Raw genomic sequence first — 22,176 nt, 5'->3', positions numbered from 1 at the left:
CCCACCTCAGACCTTCCCCTGTGTATGCACCTTCCCACCTAAAACCATCCCCTGTGTGTGCACCTTCCCACCTCAGACCATCCCCTGTGCATGCACCTTCCCACCTCAGACCATCCCCTGTGTGTGCACCTTCCCACCTCAGACCATCCCCTGTGCGTGCACCTTCCCACCTCAGACCATCCCCTGTGTGTGCACCTTCCCACCTCAGATCATCCCCTGTGCGTGCACCTTCCCACCTAAAACCATCCCCTGTGTATGCACCTTCCCACCTCAGACCATCCCCTGTGCGTGCACCTTCCCACCTCAGACCATCCCCTGTGTATGCACCTTCCCACCTAAAACCATCCCCTGTGTGTGCACCTTCCCACCTCAGACCATCCCCTGTGTGTGCACCTTCCTACCTCAGACCATCCCCTGTGCGTTCACCTTCCCACCCCAGACCGTCCCCTGTGCATGCACCTTCCCACCTCAGACCATCCCCTGTGTATGCACCTTCCCACCTAAAACCATCCCCTGTGTATGCACCTTCCCACCTCAGACCATCCCCTGTGCGTGCACCTTCCCACCTCAGACCATCCCCTGTGCGTGCACCTTCCCACCTCAGACCATCCCCTGTGCGTGCACCTTCCCACCTCAGACCGTCCCCTGTGCATACACCTTCCCACCTCAGACCATCCCCTGTGCATACACCTTCCCACCTCAGATCATCCCCTGTGCATACACCTTCCCACCTCAGATCATCCCCTGTGCGTGCACCTTCCCACCTCAGACCATCCCCTGTGTATGCACCTTCCCACCTAAAACCATCCCCTGTGTGTGCACCTTCCCACCACAGACCATCCCCTGTGCATGCACCTTCCCACCTCAGACCATCCCCTGTGTGTGCACCTTCCCACCTCAGACCATCCCCTGTGCGTGCACCTTCCCACCTCAGACCATCCCCTGTGTGTGCACCTTCCCACCTCAGACCATCCCCTGTGCGTGCACCTTCCCACCTCAGACCATCCCCTGTGCATACACCTTCCCACCTCAGATCATCCCCTGTGCATACACCTTCCCACCTCAGATCATCCCCTGTGCGTGCACCTTCCCACCTCAGACCATCCCCTGTGCATACACCTTCCCACCTCAGATCATCCCCTGTGCATACACCTTCCCACCTCAGACCTTCCCCTGTGTATGCACCTTCCCACCTAAAACCATCCCCTGTGTGTGCACCTTCCCACCTCAGACCATCCCCTGTGCATGCACCTTTCCACCTCAGACCATCCCCTGTGTGTGCACCTTCCCACCTCAGACCATCCCCTGTGCGTGCACCTTCCCACCTCAGACCATCCCCTGTGTGTGCACCTTCCCACCTCAGATCATCCCCTGTGCGTGCACCTTCCCACCTAAAACCATCCCCTGTGTATGCACCTTCCCACCTAAAACCATCCCCTGTGTATGCACCTTCCCACCTAAAACCATCCCCTGTGTATGCACCTTCCCACCTAAAACCATCCCCTGTGTGTGCACCTTCCCACCTCAGACCATCCCCTGTGTATGCACCTTCCCACCTCAGACCATCCCCTGTGCATACACCTTCCTACCTCAGACCATCCCCTGTGCGTTCACCTTCCCACCTCAGACCATCCCCTGTGTATGCACCTTCCCACCTCAGACCATCCCCTGTGTGTGCACCTTCCCACCTCAGATCATCCCCTGTGCGTGCACCTTCCCACCTAAAACCATCCCCTGTGTATGCACCTTCCCACCTCAGACCATCCCCTGTGCGTGCACCTTCCCACCTCAGACCATCCCCTGTGTATGCACCTTCCCACCTAAAACCATCCCCTGTGTGTGCACCTTCCCACCTCAGACCATCCCCTGTGCGTGCACCTTCCTACCTCAGACCATCCCCTGTGCGTTCACCTTCCCACCCCAGACCGTCCCCTGTGCATGCACCTTCCCACCTCAGACCATCCCCTGTGTATGCACCTTCCCACCTAAAACCATCCCCTGTGTATGCACCTTCCCACCTCAGACCATCCCCTGTGCGTGCACCTTCCCACCTCAGACCATCCCCTGTGCGTGCACCTTCCCACCTCAGACCATCCCCTGTGCGTGCACCTTCCCACCTCAGACCGTCCCCTGTGCATACACCTTCCCACCTCAGACCATCCCCTGTGCATACACCTTCCCACCTCAGATCATCCCCTGTGCATACACCTTCCCACCTCAGATCATCCCCTGTGCGTGCACCTTCCCACCTCAGACCATCCCCTGTGTATGCACCTTCCCACCTAAAACCATCCCCTGTGTGTGCACCTTCCCACCACAGACCATCCCCTGTGCATGCACCTTCCCACCTCAGACCATCCCCTGTGTGTGCACCTTCCCACCTCAGACCATCCCCTGTGCGTGCACCTTCCCACCTCAGACCATCCCCTGTGTGTGCACCTTCCCACCTCAGACCATCCCCTGTGCGTGCACCTTCCCACCTCAGACCATCCCCTGTGCATACACCTTCCCACCTCAGATCATCCCCTGTGCATACACCTTCCCACCTCAGATCATCCCCTGTGCGTGCACCTTCCCACCTCAGACCATCCCCTGTGCATACACCTTCCCACCTCAGATCATCCCCTGTGCATACACCTTCCCACCTCAGACCTTCCCCTGTGTATGCACCTTCCCACCTAAAACCATCCCCTGTGTGTGCACCTTCCCACCTCAGACCATCCCCTGTGCATGCACCTTTCCACCTCAGACCATCCCCTGTGTGTGCACCTTCCCACCTCAGACCATCCCCTGTGCGTGCACCTTCCCACCTCAGACCATCCCCTGTGTGTGCACCTTCCCACCTCAGATCATCCCCTGTGCGTGCACCTTCCCACCTAAAACCATCCCCTGTGTATGCACCTTCCCACCTAAAACCATCCCCTGTGTATGCACCTTCCCACCTAAAACCATCCCCTGTGTGTGCACCTTCCCACCTCAGACCATCCCCTGTGTATGCACCTTCCCACCTCAGACCATCCCCTGTGTGTGCACCTTCCCACCTCAGACCATCCCCTGTGTATGCACCTTTCCACCTCAGACCATCCCCTGTGTGTGCACCTTCCCACCTCAGACCATCCCCTGTGCGTGCACCTTCCCACCTCAGACCATCCCCTGTGTGTGCACCTTCCCACCTCAGATCATCCCCTGTGCGTGCACCTTCCCACCTAAAACCATCCCCTGTGTATGCACCTTCCCACCTAAAACCATCCCCTGTGTATGCACCTTCCCACCTAAAACCATCCCCTGTGTGTGCACCTTCCCACCTCAGACCATCCCCTGTGTATGCACCTTCCCACCTCAGACCATCCCCTGTGCGTGCACCTTCCTACCTCAGACCATCCCCTGTGCGTTCACCTTCCCACCTCAGACCATCCCCTGTGCATACACCTTCCCACCTCAGATCATCCCCTGTGCATACACCTTCCCACCTCAGATCATCCCCTGTGCGTGCACCTTCCCACCTCAGACCATCCCCTGTGTATGCACCTTCCCACCTAAAACCATCCCCTGTGTGTGCACCTTCCCACCTCAGACCATCCCCTGTGCATGCACCTTCCCACCTCAGACCATCCCCTGTGTGTGCACCTTCCCACCTCAGACCATCCCCTGTGCGTGCACCTTCCCACCTCAGACCATCCCCTGTGTGTGCACCTTCCCACCTCAGACCATCCCCTGTGCGTGCACCTTCCCACCTCAGACCATCCCCTGTGCATACACCTTCCCACCTCAGATCATCCCCTGTGCATACACCTTCCCACCTCAGATCATCCCCTGTGCGTGCACCTTCCCACCTCAGACCTTCCCCTGTGTATGCACCTTCCCACCTAAAACCATCCCCTGTGTGTGCACCTTCCCACCTCAGACCATCCCCTGTGCATGCACCTTCCCACCTCAGACCATCCCCTGTGTGTGCACCTTCCCACCTCAGACCATCCCCTGTGCGTGCACCTTCCCACCTCAGATCATCCCCTGTGCGTGCACCTTCCCACCTAAAACCATCCCCTGTGTATGCACCTTCCCACCTCAGACCATCCCCTGTGCGTGCACCTTCCCACCTCAGACCATCCCCTGTGTATGCACCTTCCCACCTAAAACCATCCCCTGTGTGTGCACCTTCCCACCTCAGACCATCCCCTGTGTGTGCACCTTCCTACCTCAGACCATCCCCTGTGCGTTCACCTTCCCACCCCAGACCGTCCCCTGTGCATGCACCTTCCCACCTCAGACCATCCCCTGTGTATGCACCTTCCCACCTAAAACCATCCCCTGTGTATGCACCTTCCCACCTCAGACCATCCCCTGTGCATGCACCTTCCTACCTCAGACCATCCCCTGTGCGTGCACCTTCCCACCTCAGACCATCCCCTGTGCGTGCACCTTCCCACCTCAGACCGTCCCCTGTGCATACACCTTCCCACCTCAGACCATCCCCTGTGCATACACCTTCCCACCTCAGATCATCCCCTGTGCGTGCACCTTCCTACCTCAGACCATCCCCTGTGCGTTCACCTTCCCACCTCAGACCATCCCCTGTGTATGCACCTTCCCACCTCAGACCGTCCCCTGTGCATACACCTTCCCACCTCAGACCATCCCCTGTGCGTGCACCTTCCCACCTCAGATCATCCCCTGTGCGTGCACCTTCCCACCTCAGACCATCCCCTGTGCATACACCTTCCCACCTCAGATCATCCCCTGTGCGTGCACCTTCCTACCTCAGACCATCCCCTGTGCGTTCACCTTCCCACCTCAGACCATCCCCTGTGCATACACCTTCCCACCTCAGACCATCCCCTGTGCGTGCACCTTCCTACCTCAGACCATCCCCTGTGCGTTCACCTTCCCACCTCAGACCATCCCCTGTGCATACACCTTCCCACCTCAGATCATCCCCTGTGCATACACCTTCCCACCTCAGATCATCCCCTGTGCGTGCACCTTCCCACCTCAGATCATCCCCTGTGTATGCACCTTCCCACCTAAAACCATCCCCTGTGTGTGCACCTTCCCACCTCAGACCATCCCCTGTGCATGCACCTTCCCACCTCAGACCATCCCCTGTGTGTGCACCTTCCCACCTCAGACCATCCCCTGTGCGTGCACCTTCCCACCTCAGACCATCCCCTGTGTGTGCACCTTCCCACCTCAGACCATCCCCTGTGCGTGCACCTTCCCACCTCAGACCATCCCCTGTGCATACACCTTCCCACCTCAGATCATCCCCTGTGCATACACCTTCCCACCTCAGATCATCCCCTGTGCGTGCACCTTCCCACCTCAGACCTTCCCCTGTGTATGCACCTTCCCACCTAAAACCATCCCCTGTGTGTGCACCTTCCCACCTCAGAGCATCCCCTGTGCGTGCACCTTCCCACCTCAGACCATCCCCTGTGTGTGCACCTTCCCACCTCAGATCATCCCCTGTGCGTGCACCTTCCCACCTAAAACCATCCCCTGTGTATGCACCTTCCCACCTCAGACCATCCCCTGTGTATGCACCTTCCCACCTCAGACCGTCCCCTGTGCATACACCTTCCCACCTCAGACCATCCCCTGTGCATACACCTTCCCACCTCAGACCATCCCCTGTGCATACACCTTCCCACCTCAGATCATCCCCTGTGCGTGCACCTTCCCACCTCAGACCATCCCCTGTGTGTGCACCTTCCCACCTAAAACCATCCCCTGTGTGTGCACCTTCCCACCTCAGACCATCCCCTGTGCATGCACCTTCCCACCTCAGACCATCCCCTGTGCGTGCACCTTCCCACCTCAGACCATCCCCTGTGTGTGCACCTTCCTACCTCAGACCATCCCCTGTGCGTGCACCTTCCTACCTCAGATCATCCCCTGTGCGTGCACCTTCCCATCTCAGACCATCCCCTGTGCGTGCACCTTCCCACCTCAGACCATCCCCTGTGTATGCACCTTCCCACCTAAAACCATCCCCTGTGTGTGCACCTTCCCACCTAAAACCATCCCCTGTGTGTGCACCTTCCCACCTCAGACCATCCCCTGTGCATGCACCTTCCCACCTCAGACCATCCCCTGTGCATGCACCTTCCCACCTCAGACCATCCCCTGTGCGTGCACCTTCCCACCTCAGACCATCCCCTGTGTGTGCACCTTCCTACCTCAGACCATCCCCTGTGCGTGCACCTTCCTACCTCAGATCATCCCCTGTGCGTGCACCTTCCCACCTCAGACCATCACCTGTGCGTACACCTTCAGAGCTCACATTAGCCCCAATGCATGCACTTTAACATCTCAGATTAGCCTTAAAGTGGTAGTTCTGCTATGTTCATTTTCATTTTGGGGGCCCCCAGGTGGGTATGCTGTAATGTGCTAGTATGCACAGCATATTAAACACATTATGGCAGACCTACCTGTCAAACGTTGCACTCCAGCACCATCGATATGGCGGGCCCCTGGCGTTTTCATATTTGCCTGGTCTTGCTTCTAGGTTCAATGTCTTTAGCCGTTTTATTGGCCATCATCACGACACAGATCTGGGGATGTAAATGTTCATTCAGCTGCTCATGCATGGCTGAGAGGCAGGAGGATGCAATTATGACAGAAGAGACCAATAGGGTCTCTTCATTCACAAATACCTTGCCTGTAACCATTTTTTTTAGACATTTTGTGTACTACCACTTTAATGCATGCACCTTCACTCCTCAGATCAGTCTCGTTGGATGCACCATAAAACCTCAGATCTGCCCCAATGCATGTACCTTCAGAAACACAGGCTCTTTATACCTGCTTTGAGGGTTCAAACAAGAGGAAGAGAGTTGTAGGTGTGAAGGTGGGCTTCTTGTACACACCAATATCCTCAGCCCTCATTCTCCAGTTCTAAGCGGCGCTAACATAATTATAATCGGCCAGCCCATGTGAAATGATCCTTAAAGTGGACCTTTGAGTAAGGACTTGTTCACATCAGATGTGTTGTTTTATTCAGCTAGATCATTGGTCTTGAAACTGTGGCTGGAGGGCCGAATGTGACCCTTTGCTTGCCATTATCCGGCCCATGGGGCACTATTTCTTCAACTGATACAAGTCACTATTCCACCCACTGACACCAACAATGGGACACTCTTGTTCCCATTGATACAAGGCAATATTCCTCAAACTGACACCAGGGATTTGGACTCTTCTTCCCATAGATATAGTACCAGCGATGGGACCCTATATCTCCCATTGATACCAATGATGGGGCACTATTCCTCCAACTAATACCAATGATGGGGCACTATTCCTCCCACTAATACCAATGATGGGTACTATTCCTCCCACTATTACCAATGATGGGACACTATTCCTCCCACTAATGCCAATGAGGGGACGCTATTTTTCCCACTGATACCAATGATGGGGCACTATTCCTCACACTAATGCCAATGATGGGGCACTATTCCTCACACTAATGCCAATGATGGGGCACTATTCCTCCAACTAATACCAATGATGGGACACTATTCCCCCAACTAATACCAATGATGGGACACTATTCCCCCAACTAATACCAATGATGGGACACTATTCCTCCAACTAATACCAATGATGGGGCACTATTCTTCCCACTAATACCAATGATGGGGCACTATTCCTCCAACTAATACCAATGATGGGACACTATTCCCCCAACTAATACCAATGATGGGGCACTATTCCTCCCACTAATACCAATGATGGGGCACTATTCCCCCAACTAATACCAATGATGGGGCACTATTCCTCCCACTAATACCAATGATGGGGCACTATTCCTCCAACTAATACCAATGATGGGGCACTATTCCTCCAACTAATACCAATGATGGGGCACTATTCTTCCAATGAATACCAATGATGGGGCACTATTTCTCCTACTGATACCAATGAGGGGGCACTATTCCTCCCACTAATACCAATGATGCGGCACTATTCCTCCCACTAATGCCAATGAGGGGACGCTATTTTTCCCACTGATACCAATGATGGGGCACTGTTCCCCCCACTAATACCAATGATGGAGCACTATTCCTCCAACTAATACCAATGATGGGGCACTATTCCTCCCACTAATGCCAATGATGGGGCACTATTCCTCCCACTAATGCCAATGATGGGGCACTATTCCTCCCACTAATACCAATGATGGGGCACTATTCTTCCAATGAATACCAATGATGGGGCACTATTTTTCCTACTGATGCCAATGATGGGGCACTGTTCCCCCCGCTAATACCAATGATGGGGCACTATTTTTCCCAATGATACCAATGAAGAGGCGTCATTTCTCCCACTGATACCAATGAAGGGGTACTATTATTCCGACTAATACCAATGATGGGGCACTATTCCTCCCACTGATACTAATGATGGGGCACTATTCCTCCCACTATTACCAATGATGGGGCACTGTTCCCCCCGCTAATACCAATGATGGGGCACTATTTTTCCCAATGATACCAATGAAGAGGCATCATTTCTCCCACTAATACCAATGTTGGAGCACCATTCCTCCCACCTTTACCAATGATGATGCACTATTCCTCCCACTGATACTAATGATGAGGCACTATTCCTCCCACTGATACCAATAAAGGGGTACTATTATTCCGACTGATACCAAATGATGGGGCACTATTCCTCCCACTGATACCAATGATTGGGTACTATTCATCCGACTAATACCAGTGATGGGGCACTATTCCTCCCACTAATTCCAATGAAGAGGCATTATTCCTCCTACTAATGCCAATGTTGGAGCATCATTCCTCCCCCTATTACTAATAATGGGGCACTATTCCTCCAATTAATACCAATGATGGGGCATTGGTTATATCCACTGACATTGGGCCATTTTCTGCACCCACTGGGCAAAGTCCCCCTAAAGTCTACAGGACAGTAAACTGGCTTTCTTTTATTTATTTTTTATTTTTAATTTTTTTGCAAGATTGGAGATTCCTGAGCTAGATCATTGCAGGCTCAAAGCAAGTGCCCTGTACACACAAACAACACGTTTCAGCGCATGGCAGCACGCTGCGACATGCTGTTGTGGATAGAGTTGAAATACGTTTTTTTTTTAAACTTTAATAAAGTGAAAAAATGAATAAACATTAACATTGTGATGCTACATAACACTGCATTAGAGCACCTGATAGTTATGCGCACCATAACGTGCACCCACTGGTATGATTGGACCCTTAGTCTGCATGAAAATATTTCATACATGTCATAGCATACAGCAATAGAATTTTTGTGGGGAAAAAAAAGCTCTATCCTTATCGGAAGTTTTTGTGCTCCTTTCCAGAGACTTTGCCTAGGCCGAGATGATGTCATCAGTCTGCTGCAGGCAGGAGTAAGCATTTCCTTAGTCTCACAAAAAAAAAAAGGGAAATGGTATACAGAATCTAAAGGCTCACTTGACGAAAATTGAACGAAATATCCTCCGATTTTTCTCTCTCATGCTCGGCCTTCATTACCGTTTTTAATTCACAGTGCATAATGTTCACAAAATTTCTCATCCAAACTTTTATTTATATTTATTTTTTTGGGATGTTTGTACCCTGACTTCCGGGTCGTCAGCAACCTCAGATCATGCGCGGTCTTTCGTATCCGATTTTTCGCGGACGTACTGCATACACAATAAACGAAAATTGGTCATGCTGGGGTAGACGATAAAAACTATGGTGTTTGTCCCTCCGTTTTTTTTTGTTGAAAATGTCGGCATCGGCTGCTGAAAGTTGGGTACACACTAGACGAAAATCGTTAGATTTTACCTCGGACGCGAATTTTTGGCAGATTTTCTACTAGTGTGTACCCCACTTTAGGGTTAAATGTACACTACAAAAATTCCTTATTAATTACCATTAAGAATAATATGCACAAGTCCAAATCCTTACCCCTAAATATCCCATATTGCTAATCATAGGTGTGTGCAGCCTATTGCATTAGGGTGTGCACCCCAAAGCTGTGTGCCCTACATATGTATGGCCTTGGCACATTCATCTCCCTGCTGGCCCAGTGAAAGAAGTGTGTAAGCAATTCTCATGGCAGAGCTGGTAAGAGGGCAATTTATCCCATCTCCCCGCCTGCACACAGAGCGATAATGCTAATGCACATGAGATGATTAGGGTGTGCCCAGGCACACCCTTCACACCCTGTGCGCTTGCCTATGTTGCTAGTAATAAATGGTCAGCTCACCTTTTCATAAAAAAACACCCTAAACCCTCCCCACCCCTGTCCTGCTACACTTACCTCTTTGGGTGATAGTTTCACCATCCATGCCGCCCAGTGCAGTGGTCCCGCGCTATTCTTCCTGTCTTTTCCCTAGGGATGCTGGGAAGGACCAGAGCAGTTCTGACTGGTCAGCATCGGAATGTGACTACACTGACCAATTAGAATCACTCTGCTTGGTAAGATTAGGAGAATCCGGAAAGAGCAGAGTCTTCAAATACAGTAGCTGCTGACTTTAAACAAAAGACGCTTACCAGCCACCCAGGACGGTTCTCCACTGGTCTGCAGGATCTTGATGCCGCCATCTTGGATGTGGGAAGCCAGCTGTGACTTCCTGGTGATTCACAGTAAGCTCCCCACTATGAATGCATTTGAGTAGGGGGGGGGGGGGGGGGACCATCTTTCCTTGGTCTCGTGGTATTTAAAGAGGAACATTGGTAGTTTGAAAAAAAAAAATTAAAAGTCAAGGACAAATACTGTAGCTGTTGATTTTTAACAAAAGAAGCTTAACAGCCCAGGGATCCAGTACTGTCTCTACCCTTGTCAGTTCTTCGCCAGTCTTTGGGTCCCTGGTGATGCCATCTTGGATGTGGGAAAGCAGCTGTGACGTCATGGTGTTTCACAGCTGGCTCCCCACTGCGCATGCGCAAGATTCACTGCGCTTTCTGATGGTCCTACAGCCTCCTGGGACCTGTCGCATATCCCAGGAGGTTGCGGATGGTGCTGGGTGAGCAGGTCTTCCGCTCTGTTTGCCTAGGCAAAAGTGGGAGGGGGCTTGTCAGAAATAGGAACCTGCTGCAAAAAAATTCTCAAAAACCTTCCAAATTAGGCAAAGGGGGGGGGGGGGGGGGGGGCAATCGGCAGAACTTCAAATGTTAGGTGACGTTCCGCTTTAAAGTATAACTAAAGGCAAAACTTTTTTCTTTAGTTTTGGGTAATGTACAGAGGGATTAGGATGCTTGTTAGTTTTTATTGCTGTCTGTGCCCCCGTTACAGAGATTTGCCCTCTCTATCTGCCCTGTTTACCATTTTTGTTGAAAGTGAAAGTAAAAGAAAATACCAAATTTTGGGTTGTCCCCAAAAAAGTAATAGAGGTGAAATATTTCAATGGGGAAACTAGTTATTGTGTCCTGGGCGTCCCCAAGGAAATACCACTTCTGAACCGGAAGGATTTTCCCCCTTAATGACCAGGCTATTTTTTGCGATTCGGCACTGCGTTATTTTAACGGACAATTGCGCGGTCGTGCGACGCTGTACCCAAATACAATTGACGTCCTTTTTTCCCCACAAATAGAGCTTTCTTTTGGTGGTATTTGATTACCTGTGCGATTTCTATTTTTTGCGCTATAAACAAAAAAAAAGCGACAATTCTGAAAAAAAAAACAATATTTTTCACATTCTGCTAAAAAAAAATTTGAAAATCCCAAATTTTCATCATTTTAGGCCAATTTGTATTCTTGCACAAATTTTTGGTAAAAGAAATCACAATAAGCGTATTTTGATTGGTTTGCGCAAAAGTTATCGCGTCTACAAACTAGGGGAAAGATTTGTCAATTATTTATTAATTTTTTTTACTAGTAATGGCGGCGATCTGCGATTTTTTTTTTTTTGTGGGACTGCGACATTGCGGCGGACAGATTGGACCCCTAACTGACATTTTTGACACTTGTGGGGGTACCAGTGACATTACTACAATAATCAGTGATAAAATATGCACTGTTACTGTAATAATGACACTGGCAGGGAAGGGGTTAACCTAGTGGGTGCTCAAAGGGTTAAATGTGAGCCTAGGGGGTGTTTTCTAACTGTGGGGGGAGGGGCTTGTGAAATGATCACAGAGACCTGTGTTCCTATATAGAAGAATCCCAGGCGCTCTGTGATCATTTCAGAGAGAAGAACGGTCGGCTATGTTTACAACAGCTGACCGCTCTTCTCTCTCAGCGGGGAACGATTGCGGGTGCCCGGCGGCCCCATTCATCGGCATCCCAGCTGCCAGTTCGCCCCCTAGCACCAAGCGCGCGACCAACGTAGGGCTACATTGGTTCGCGTAGGAGCGCCAGCCTGCCGCAGTAAATGCGCAGTGGGAATGTGTTAATTTGCTAGGATTTCCTCTCGCTTCCTGTTTGAATTTGCAACAGGAAGTGAAGGGAAATGTGTACAATGGGACACGGCATGGGGAAAAAAATTCTGACAGGGGTTAAAACCCTTACTTTCTCTATCCAAAATGAAAAACAAAAAAACGTTTTGCCTGTAGTTCTACTTTAAGGTGTTTGGTTAAGGGTAGAGTATCAATTTCCTGGACTAGGCCGGTATCCCAGTCCAGGAAGTAGATGATGACCCTGGATGATGCCTGGATAAAGATGGCTCCGTCTGTGTGGAGAGAAAACCAGAAGAAGGTATTGTCATGGGGAGTGCTGATATTTCTTTGATGGGTAATAAACAACAAAAAAAATTCTGCTCCAAAAAGATACCGTATATACTCGAGTATAAGCGGAGGCACTTAATTTTACCACAAAAAAGTGGGAAAACGTATTGACTCGAGTATAAGCCTAGGGTGGAAAATGCAGCAGCTACTGGACCAAAACGAGACACAAAACAAAGGGCCTGCAGGCATGGTGCAGAAGATGCAGGGCTGTGGGCATGGGTACAGGAGATGGTTCAGGCATGGTACAGGAGATGGCACAGGTCATGGTACGGGCATGGCACAGGTCATGGTACAGGCATGGCACAGATGATGGTACAGGCATGGCACAGGTGATGGTATAGGCATGGCACAGGTGATGGTATAGGCATGGCACAGGTGATGGTACAGGCATGGCACAGGTCATGGTACAGGCATTGCACAGATGATGGTATAGGCATGGCACAGGTGATGCTATAGGCATGGCACAGGTGATGGTATAGGCATGGCACAGGTGATGGTATAGGCATGGCACAGGTCATGGTACAGGTATGGCACAATTCATGGTACAGGCATGGCACATGGTCATGGTACAGGCATTGCACAGATGATGGTACAGGCATTGCACAGATGATGGTACAGGCATTGCACAGATGATGGTATAGGAATGGCACAGGTGATGGTACAGGCATGGCACAGGTGATGGCACAGGTCATGGTATAGGCATTGCACAGATGATGGTATAGGCATGGCACAGGTGATGGTATAGGCATGGCACAGGTGATGGTACAGGCATGGCACAGGTCATGGTACAGGAGATGGTTTAGGCCAGGGATCCTCAAACTACAGCCCTCAAGATGTTGCAGAACTACACATCCCACGAGGCAGTGTAAAACTCTGACATTCACAGACACGACTAGGCATGACTGGAATTGTAGTTCCTGAACAACTGGAGGGCCATAGTTTGAAGACCCCTGGTTTAGGCATTGCACAGGTGATGGTATAGGCATGGCACAGTAGGTACAGGCATGGCACAGGAGATGCAGTGCTGCGGGCATGGTACAGGAGAATGTCCTGTACCATGCCCGCAGCACTGCATGAGGAATAGCAGGGGCTGCGGAGGAGCCTCACTTACCTGTCCGTGAGGCACCTTAGATTTAAAAATGGCGCCGCCCGGCGCCCACATGTCACTGCGCATGCGCCGCCGATACTCTGGAACACCCGTACACGTTCGGCTATTCCCGGGCAGATGGCGCATACGTAGTGACATGTTGGCGCCGGGCGCCATCTTTAAAAAGTAAGTGAACCAGTGACTCGAGTATAAGCTGAGGGGGGCTTTTTCAGCATAAAAAACATGCTGAAAAACTTGGCTTATACTCGAGTATATACGGTAATTTGGTACTACTTGATAATGCAGGATAGTTCCCCCTTAAATAGATATCTACACTTCACAAGCCTATTCCTCTGATTTGGAAACATTTCATTAAGCTAATCCACTTAATAAGCAATGTTCATTTATAGAAGCACTTAACAGTTTTAATTGCTTTTTAGAATGGATGCCTTCCCTGCCTATTTTTTTCCCGTTGCGTACTAATTATTTGTAGATGGAGTGGAGCAGTTGGGTTTAATGAAAGTGTTTTCAGTCATTAGTTTTTAAACATTTTTATGTTAGTTAACATTCAAAGATTTTAACATCTATTTGCATCGTAATAATTACAGCCTATATCCTTTCCATGGCCATTAAGCACTGTGATTACACTAACTAAAATCAGCTTTTCTACATTTCTGGAGATTTTCAGGAAAAATAACGCTTTGCTCGCACCAAGCAAAACTGAACTCCAGGCAGCTATAAGGGCTGCTTTACACTTGCAGCGGAGGGGCGAAAAAACCCTGCAGTTGAGCCGCACTTTTACCTCCACCCAACTATTCCCCTTTTTCGCACAGGGGGTGTACACATGCTGTGGCCGTGATGCTTCGCTTTGCAGCCACGTCAGGAATTCTACCCCCTAAGCGGCGTGATCTGTTCAAGAAAATGGGACCCCTCTGCAAGTGTCCTGCAACTACAATGAATATAAAAAGTCTACACACCCCTGTTAAAATGTCAGGTTTCTGTGATGTAAAAAAATGAGCTAAAGATAAATCATTTCAGAACTTTTTCCACCTTTAATGTGAACTATAAACTGTACAACTCGATTGAAAAACAAACTGAATTTTTATAGGGTATGGGGGGGAGTAAAAAATAAAAAAAATAAAATAATGTGGTTGCATAAGTGTGCACACTATAACCTCCTATAATGATGCTCAGAATAAAGCAATCACATTCTAACTCAAGATAAATAGGAGTCAGTACACACCGGCCATCATTTAAAATTTCTCTGATTAACCCCAAATAAAGTTCAGCTGTTCTAGTAGGTCTTTCCTGACATTTTCTTATTTATTTATTATTTATTTCAGGTACTTATATAGCGCTGTCAATTTACGCAGCGCTTTACATATACATTGCACATTCACATCAGTCCCTGCCCTCAAGGAGCATTTTCTTATAGGCTTATATGTGTTTAAAGCTGCATAAACGCTTGCATATGCACATACATTTATTGCAGTGGCAAGATTAAATGAAGAGTAATTGAACATTAGAGTGGAATTTCACCCAAAAGGGGAAGTTACACTTTTCCACCTCCTCCCTCACCATTGGAAACTTTTTTTTTTTTTTTTTTGGAGACCTGGTTTTGAAAGGTATTTGCTCCCACTTCAGCTCACATTGCCTGGACGTGGAAGCTGGGTTTCCCCTCCCTTTGCCTGCAGCCTGTTGGGACACGTCACAGGTCCCAGAAGGCTGCAGGACCCTTCAAAATGTAGCAGCACAGCTAATGCTGGGCTCGACAAACCCCGGGCGCCAGGTCGCATTGGCGACTAGAATTAGCGACCTGGCGCCTGGGTGCACTGCAGGAGGTGTCCTGTCCCTTTTGCTCCCCCCCCCCACCCACTCACCGAGTGCACGGACTACCGCGCCATCCTTCTTCAGTGAGAGAACGGGGAACTGGCGCCCTCTTGTGGTGGCCAAGAGTTTGACAAGCAGTCACTAATGGCTGTTTCCCCTGCCTGTCCTCAATGCCTGTCCATCTCCTTCCCAAGAGGAGATGAGAGGGAAGTTTTTGCAGGCTTCATCTCCCTGTCCACTTACCTTTGCTTAAAGGTAAGTGGACAGGGAGTGTGGTTATTATTATTATTTATTTATTTATTTTTTAAATTATTTAAAAAAAAATATTATTATTTTTCTATTTTTTTTTTTTAATTATTATAGAAAAAAAAATGTATTTTTCTTTTTTCAATTATTATTATTAAAAAAATATATATATGTGTGTGTGTGTGTGTGTGTGTGTGTGTGTGTGTGTGTGTGTGTGTGTATATATATATATATATATATATATATATATATATATAATATATTTTTTTTTCCCTCATCGCCGTGCCACAGCCACACAGCCGAAGGCCCCTTTCACACGGGCTGTCTGATCAGGTCTGCCTGCCAGTTTTTCAGGCAGACCTGATCGGACCCTTCAGTCTCCTCTATGGAGCAGTAATTTGCCGCCATCTGATCCTGTCCGCCAAAAACAGACGGATGGTGGTTCTTTTTTCTATCCATCCCGTGGATCGGATCAGATGGCATCGGATGGAAAGAGACAGACAGTCTGTTTCCATCCGATTGCGCTATAGAGGAGAGTGGGGTTCTAGTCGTCTTTATGTGTAAATTTAGTATGTTATTTTTATGGTAATAAAGCTTGGTTGTTTGTTTAAAAAAAAAAAAAAAAACTGGCTCCTAACTTTTTTAGCTGGCTCCTAGATTTCAGGCAAATTTGTCAAACCCTGCAGCTAATGCATTGACAGTGGGAAGCCGGCTGTGAAGCTGCAAGGAGTCACAGCCAGATTCCCAAAAGATGCCATTGCCGGGGACCTGAAGACCAGCAAAGAATCGGGACAGCGCTGGATCCCTCAACAGGTAAGTGTCCTTATATTAGGCCCCTTTAACACGGGCTTTCCGATCCAGTCCGCCTGTCAGTTTTTCAGGCGGACCTAATCAGATGCTCCATGCAGCCCTATGGAACAGCGGATGTCAGCGGTGACATGTCCGCTGACACCCGTCGCTACCTGATCTGATCCTGTCTGTAAAATCCGGACGGATGGAAACCCATTTTCATCCGATCTCCATTAGAGGAGAGCGGGAATCTGACAGCTTCGTCTCTGCAATCTCCCATAGAGGAGAGCGGGGATCTGACAGCTTCGTCTCTGCAATCTCCCATATTGGAGAGCGGAGATCTGACAGCTTCGTCTCTGCAAAGTAATTGGAGACGGAGCTGTCATCCGCCTGCTCAGCTGGGATCATCGGATCGATCCCAGCTGAGCAAAATGGAGTCCGCGGGCGCACCGCCTGTATGAAAGGGGCCTTAAAGTGATATTAAAGCTTTGTTTTTAAAAACAAACATGTTATAATTACCTGCTCTGTGTAATGGTTTTGCACAGAGCAATCAAGATCCTCCTCTTCTCGGGTCCCACGCTGGCACTCCTGGCCCCTCTCTCCTCCCAGGTGCCCCCACAGCAAGCAGCTTACTGTGGGGGCACCCATGCAGGTGTCCCCCCGATCTGGGGCTCTGTATGTCTATTTACAGACGGAGCCTCAGCTCGGCCCGTCCCGTTCTGGCTTCTGATTAGCTCACTGACTGTGATTGACAGCAGCGAAAGCCAATGGCTCCCGCTCCTGCCAAAAGCCAATCAGGAGTGTGAGTCCCTGGAGAGGCAAGGCTCTGGTGGACATCACTGGATTGAGAGGGGGCTCAGGTATTAGCCCCTCAAATGGGGGGAGGGGGCTACTGCACACAGAAGATTTTTTACCTCCATGCAGTAAAATACCTTGTGCCTTTACAACCACTTTAAATGTCAGCGGCGGCAGTATTTGTAGCTGCTGACTTTTAATTTTTTGTTCCTAAGGTGAAGATTCTCTTACGCTCATAGGCTTCTAAACGTCATACATCTGTAAATGTGCGTAATTACATGCCAAAGTGAGCATCTTATATGCTTTATTTTTCTGCCAGCTCCTGGCAGTAAGATTCAGAGTATATAGATGTATTTTAATAAGCCCGTGTGCATGAAGCCTAAAGTGTTGGGGCTACGCTGTCAGGTATTGTCCGCGCAGCCCCAACGCATAGACAAGGCAACATGCCTTGTTTCCAATGATGTCAGTTCACACCACAGTGTTGCATGCAGGACATTTTTCAGTACACACCACAGCAGCGAGTGCAGCCATTTGTTTCAGAGCAGCAGGTTGAGACGCAAAGCACCACATCCCATTGCTGCTGTGAATAGATTTATATTGAAATGTTACTCGTGAAAGAAAGTAAACTGTGCGATGCACTGGGATCGGCGAATCAGCACCATGTCTTCCAGCAGCCGCTCATTTGTGTTCGCTGGTATGCTAATGTTTATTACTAAATAAAATTTACCATTTCTGTTTTCAAGGATGAACTCAGGACAGAGGCCAGAAGAAAGAACCTCCTGATCCTTATTATGCATTACCTTATGCAGGAAGGGTGAGTACAGAATACAGATTACTCTATTCTTTTATGTTATGGAAAACCCCAATTTCTCTATCGTTCATTGACAGACGCAGCGCCATATCTTCTTGACCATTGGGTTATGCTGCCCCCTACAGGAGTAGGACACTAGGCAGGTAAAAACTTTACCATGCCTATGGGGCAGTCCCTGCAGGCATAATCCCACACACTCTGCTACAGCCCTCAGTTTGTTTCTGCCTAGTTTAGGAGTAGGATCTAGTTCCCTGCTGGGACTTCAGTCTTAGCTATTTGTTTTTGGGAACCTTTTTTTGTAAAACTTAATTTTTTTAGTTAGTTTTCCTGGGAGAACTACAAGCCATTGCCGGTTGGGTTTCGGACTGGATATCCTAGATCCTTAAGGTCTCCCAGCCTGGCCAGCGAGCGTGAGCAGGTTATAGTCCAGCATTAGGCCTCGCCATGACAGAGCCCCAATGAACGGGGGCAGGCCCGTGAGTAAAACACCTCGCCGGGAAGCACATGACCTGGGATGCCCTGAGTCGCAACATACCCCTTGGCCGTCAGCACCCCCACCCCGGGTGGAGAGGTAGTCTGTTCGGAGTGGTGCCCACCTGCTGCCGTGGTATGGTGAGTAAGTGTCCCCCCAGTTCCCTGGTGGTCTAAGGGTGGATGTGGGCCCCCTCCCTGGGAATATCCGACCTTCGGGTATCCCTCGGTTCCCCTGGCCTCTTGGTGATACCAGGCCCCCTTCGGCTGTCCCCTCCCCCCACAAGCAGGTTCCTACCTCTGGGGGGCGGATGTATTGCGGCCGCTGCAGTGGTTCTGCGGAGGGGGGGGGGAGTCTGTCCTCCTGGGGACCCCCCCGATGCCTTCTAAACCATATTATACAGCACAGTACTTGTGCTGTGTAATTTGGCCCCCTGTATTGCCTAAAAAACCTGGCTGATCCTGCCTGGTTCTGCCCTCTCCAATGTAAACTGACCACGGATTATGATGGCTGCTGAGCCCTGACACCGTGGTCATTTTACATGCCTCCATCACCCGCTGCTATCTGAAGCTCTCCTCTGTCTCCCTCTGTCCTCCTCCCACCTGACCTCCCTGCCTTTCAGCTCTCACTAGCACTGCTCTGCTCCCCTCCCCGCTGGGACAAAACTATCTGATCTTGATACCATCCCCTCTTTTAGAGTACAACCTGTATCCTAGTTCCTTTGCTTTATAAAAAAAAAAAAAAATTCTACCTGTTTGCACAGCGCCTATCCACGCTCACGTCACTCCCGCCTCTCCCCTCTTTTCCTCCCCGGCTGATGTCGGAGGAAGTTCTCGGCCCTGCCCACTAGAGATGTCAGATGGGGAGAGGAGAGAGCCGGTAGTCACGTGAGCACCTGGAGGCGCTCTGAAAACAGGTAGAAATCACAGGAACTAGGATACAGGTTGTTATCTAACAGAGGGGATCGTATAAAGATAACATAGTGGCTTAACAACCACTTTAATGCTTGCATTGATACTTTTGGGGATTTACAAAGTTCCTCTACATGTTTCATGTGTAACTCCTTTCCTCAGGAGGATGGGAGAACAATAAACTGTATAGAATAAAATACACATATTTAGCAAACCAGAAATTGGAACAATTGCAAGTATACAATTAAAGGTAATTACATATTATACTTTTATTTTACCATAGCTTACTCACAGGGAGCATGGCAACTTTAAGAATATTTAGATAGAGCTGAACATACACTTCTAAAATGGATGTAGATTCCCTTTCACTTGAAGTCTTACATTTTTTTTTTGTTTCAGTTATGTGGACACAGCAAACACTATGGAACAGGAAGCCAAAATAAGTATGAGACGCTTTGATGTCTGTGACAACATTGATCTGGAGACCATTTTAATGGAATACGAGAGCTATTATTTTATTAAATTCCAGAAGTACCCAAAGATTACTAAGAAGATATCGGATAATGGTACGTTGTAGATATGCATATTAACCCTTTCGCTGTCAGAGCCGTTTTTGCATTTTTTTGCACACATGCGTAAAAATAAAATGTCCCTTTCATTCATTGACTGAGACAGCTCTTGATCTTTTTAACCATTGGGTTATGCTGCCACTTACAGGAGTAGGACACTAGGCAGAAAAAAAGCTTGACTATGCCTAAGGGCAGTCCCAGGGTGTATACTCCCAGTCTCAGCTATAGGCGTTCAGTTTTTTTCTGCTCAGTCAGGAGTAAGGACCTACTTTTTTCCTTTTCTATTTTTCCTGTGAGAATCTACAATCAACTGCTGGACTGGGCAACGGGCTGGATATTGTTAAAAAAATCCGGTGGTCACCACAGTCTGTCCAGCGAGCGCGTGCAGACAAGAGCTCCTCACTGGTTCGCCGCAGCAGGCCCCATCCTGGACCGAGGCGGCCAGCGAGTTAAATGTCTCCCGTGGACACATATGACCGGGCGCCGATAGTCCACGTCACAGTGTTACCCTGGCCGACAGCCCCTCCATGCGGTGGCAAGGAGGTTCTGTCTTGGGAGTGTTACCTGCACGCACGCTGGACTGGTAAGTAGATGTCCCCACCTTCCTTCTCGGACGGTGAGTGGGGCGCGGGTACTCCTTGGGGTGGTCGATTCTCCTGGGGTTAACCTCCTAGCCCCCCCCACCCCCCCAGTGGGGGTCATGGGCTGACATTGTACATGCCCTGTGTCCCATATGGCGGGTGGACTGTTCTGCTTGCAGAGACCAGGACAACCCCCACAGCACTGCCCCTCCAGCTCGGCCTAAAGGAGGGGCCGCAGCCTAAATTTTGGGATGCTCGGCTGCAACTGTGCGGATCTGAAGAAAAGATGGGACCGGCCGAGGCAGCGGAGTGCCGAGTGGCGCTATAAAATAAGGTATAATGTGGCTTATTTTTAAAAAAATATATACACTGGGGTACATCATTTACTATTACAGAGGGGACTGTAGCACAAACACTCAGTTATTTTACCAGCAGGAGGGGAGGGCCAGGGAGCGATTGGAGCTGACAGGCAGGAGGCAGGAGGAGGACGACAAAGGAGCACTGCGAATGAAGGAGGCACGTAAACTGGCCACGGTGTCAGGGCTCAGAAGCCATGATAAAATGTGGTCAGTTTACAGGGGGGAGGGCAGGACCAGGCAGAAAAAGCCAGGTATTTTATATGATACAAGGGGCCAAATAACACAGCACAAGCACTGTGCTGTATAACATGCTTTAAGGCAGTGGTCCTCAACTCCGGTCCTCGGGGCTCACTAACAGGCCAGGTTTGCAAGATAACCTAATTACATCACAGGTGATCTCATTTGCTGCTCAGTGATTACAGTATTCTAGTCTGCATCTCCCCAAGGTAATACTTAACCACTTAAGCCCCGGAGGATTTTCCTGCTAAAAGACCAGGGGGTATTTTGCGATTCGGCACTGCGTGACTTTAACGGACAATTGCGCGGTCGTGCGACGCTGTACCTAAACGAATTTGACGTCCTTTTTTTCCCACAAACAGAGCTTTCTTTTGGTGGTATTTGATCACCTGTGCGATTTTTTGATCACGCACTATAAACAAAAAAAGAGCGACAATTTTGCAAAAATAGCAATATTTTTCACATTTTTTTATATGAAATTCCCCCCAAAAAAATGTAAAAATCAAAATTTTTTAACATTTTTGGCCAATTTGTTTTATCCTACCTATGTTTGGTAAAAAAAATCGCAAAAAGCGTATTTTGATTGGTTTGCGCAAAAGTTATCGCGTTTACTAACAAAGGGAAAGATTTTTGTCATTTTTGTTGTTTTTTTTTTTAACGCGTAATGGCGGCGATCTGCGATTTTTTTTTGCGGTACTGCGACATTGCGGCGGACAGATCGGACCCTTGACTGACATTTTTGACACTTTTGGGGTTACCAGTGACATTTCTACAGTAATCAGTGCTATACATATGCACTGT

At 49.3% G+C, this 22,176-nt stretch overlaps 1 protein-coding gene across 3 annotated transcripts in view; it reads left to right on the top strand.

Moving 5' to 3' along the window:
* KATNAL2 (katanin catalytic subunit A1 like 2) overlaps nt 1-22,176 on the top strand; it is a 106,995-nt gene that overhangs the window by 5,262 nt on the left and 79,557 nt on the right. For 2 of the 3 annotated variants that reach the window (XM_082255114.1, XM_082255113.1), the window contains exons 2-3: nt 18,179-18,249; nt 20,029-20,195. In XM_082255114.1, the coding sequence (XP_082111240.1) occupies nt 18,179-18,249; nt 20,029-20,195 (238 nt within the window). The remainder of the gene's footprint in view (nt 1-18,178; nt 18,250-20,028; nt 20,196-22,176) is intronic. The other variant, XM_082255115.1, reaches the window with a different exon arrangement.

This window comes from Pelophylax lessonae, assembly GCF_965119305.1.
Source record: "Pelophylax lessonae genome assembly, chromosome: 1".
NCBI classification, from domain to species: Eukaryota; Metazoa; Chordata; class Amphibia; order Anura; family Ranidae; genus Pelophylax; species Pelophylax lessonae.
Note: the sequence above shows the minus strand (reverse complement) of the source record. Positions and strands in the feature narration are given on the sequence as shown.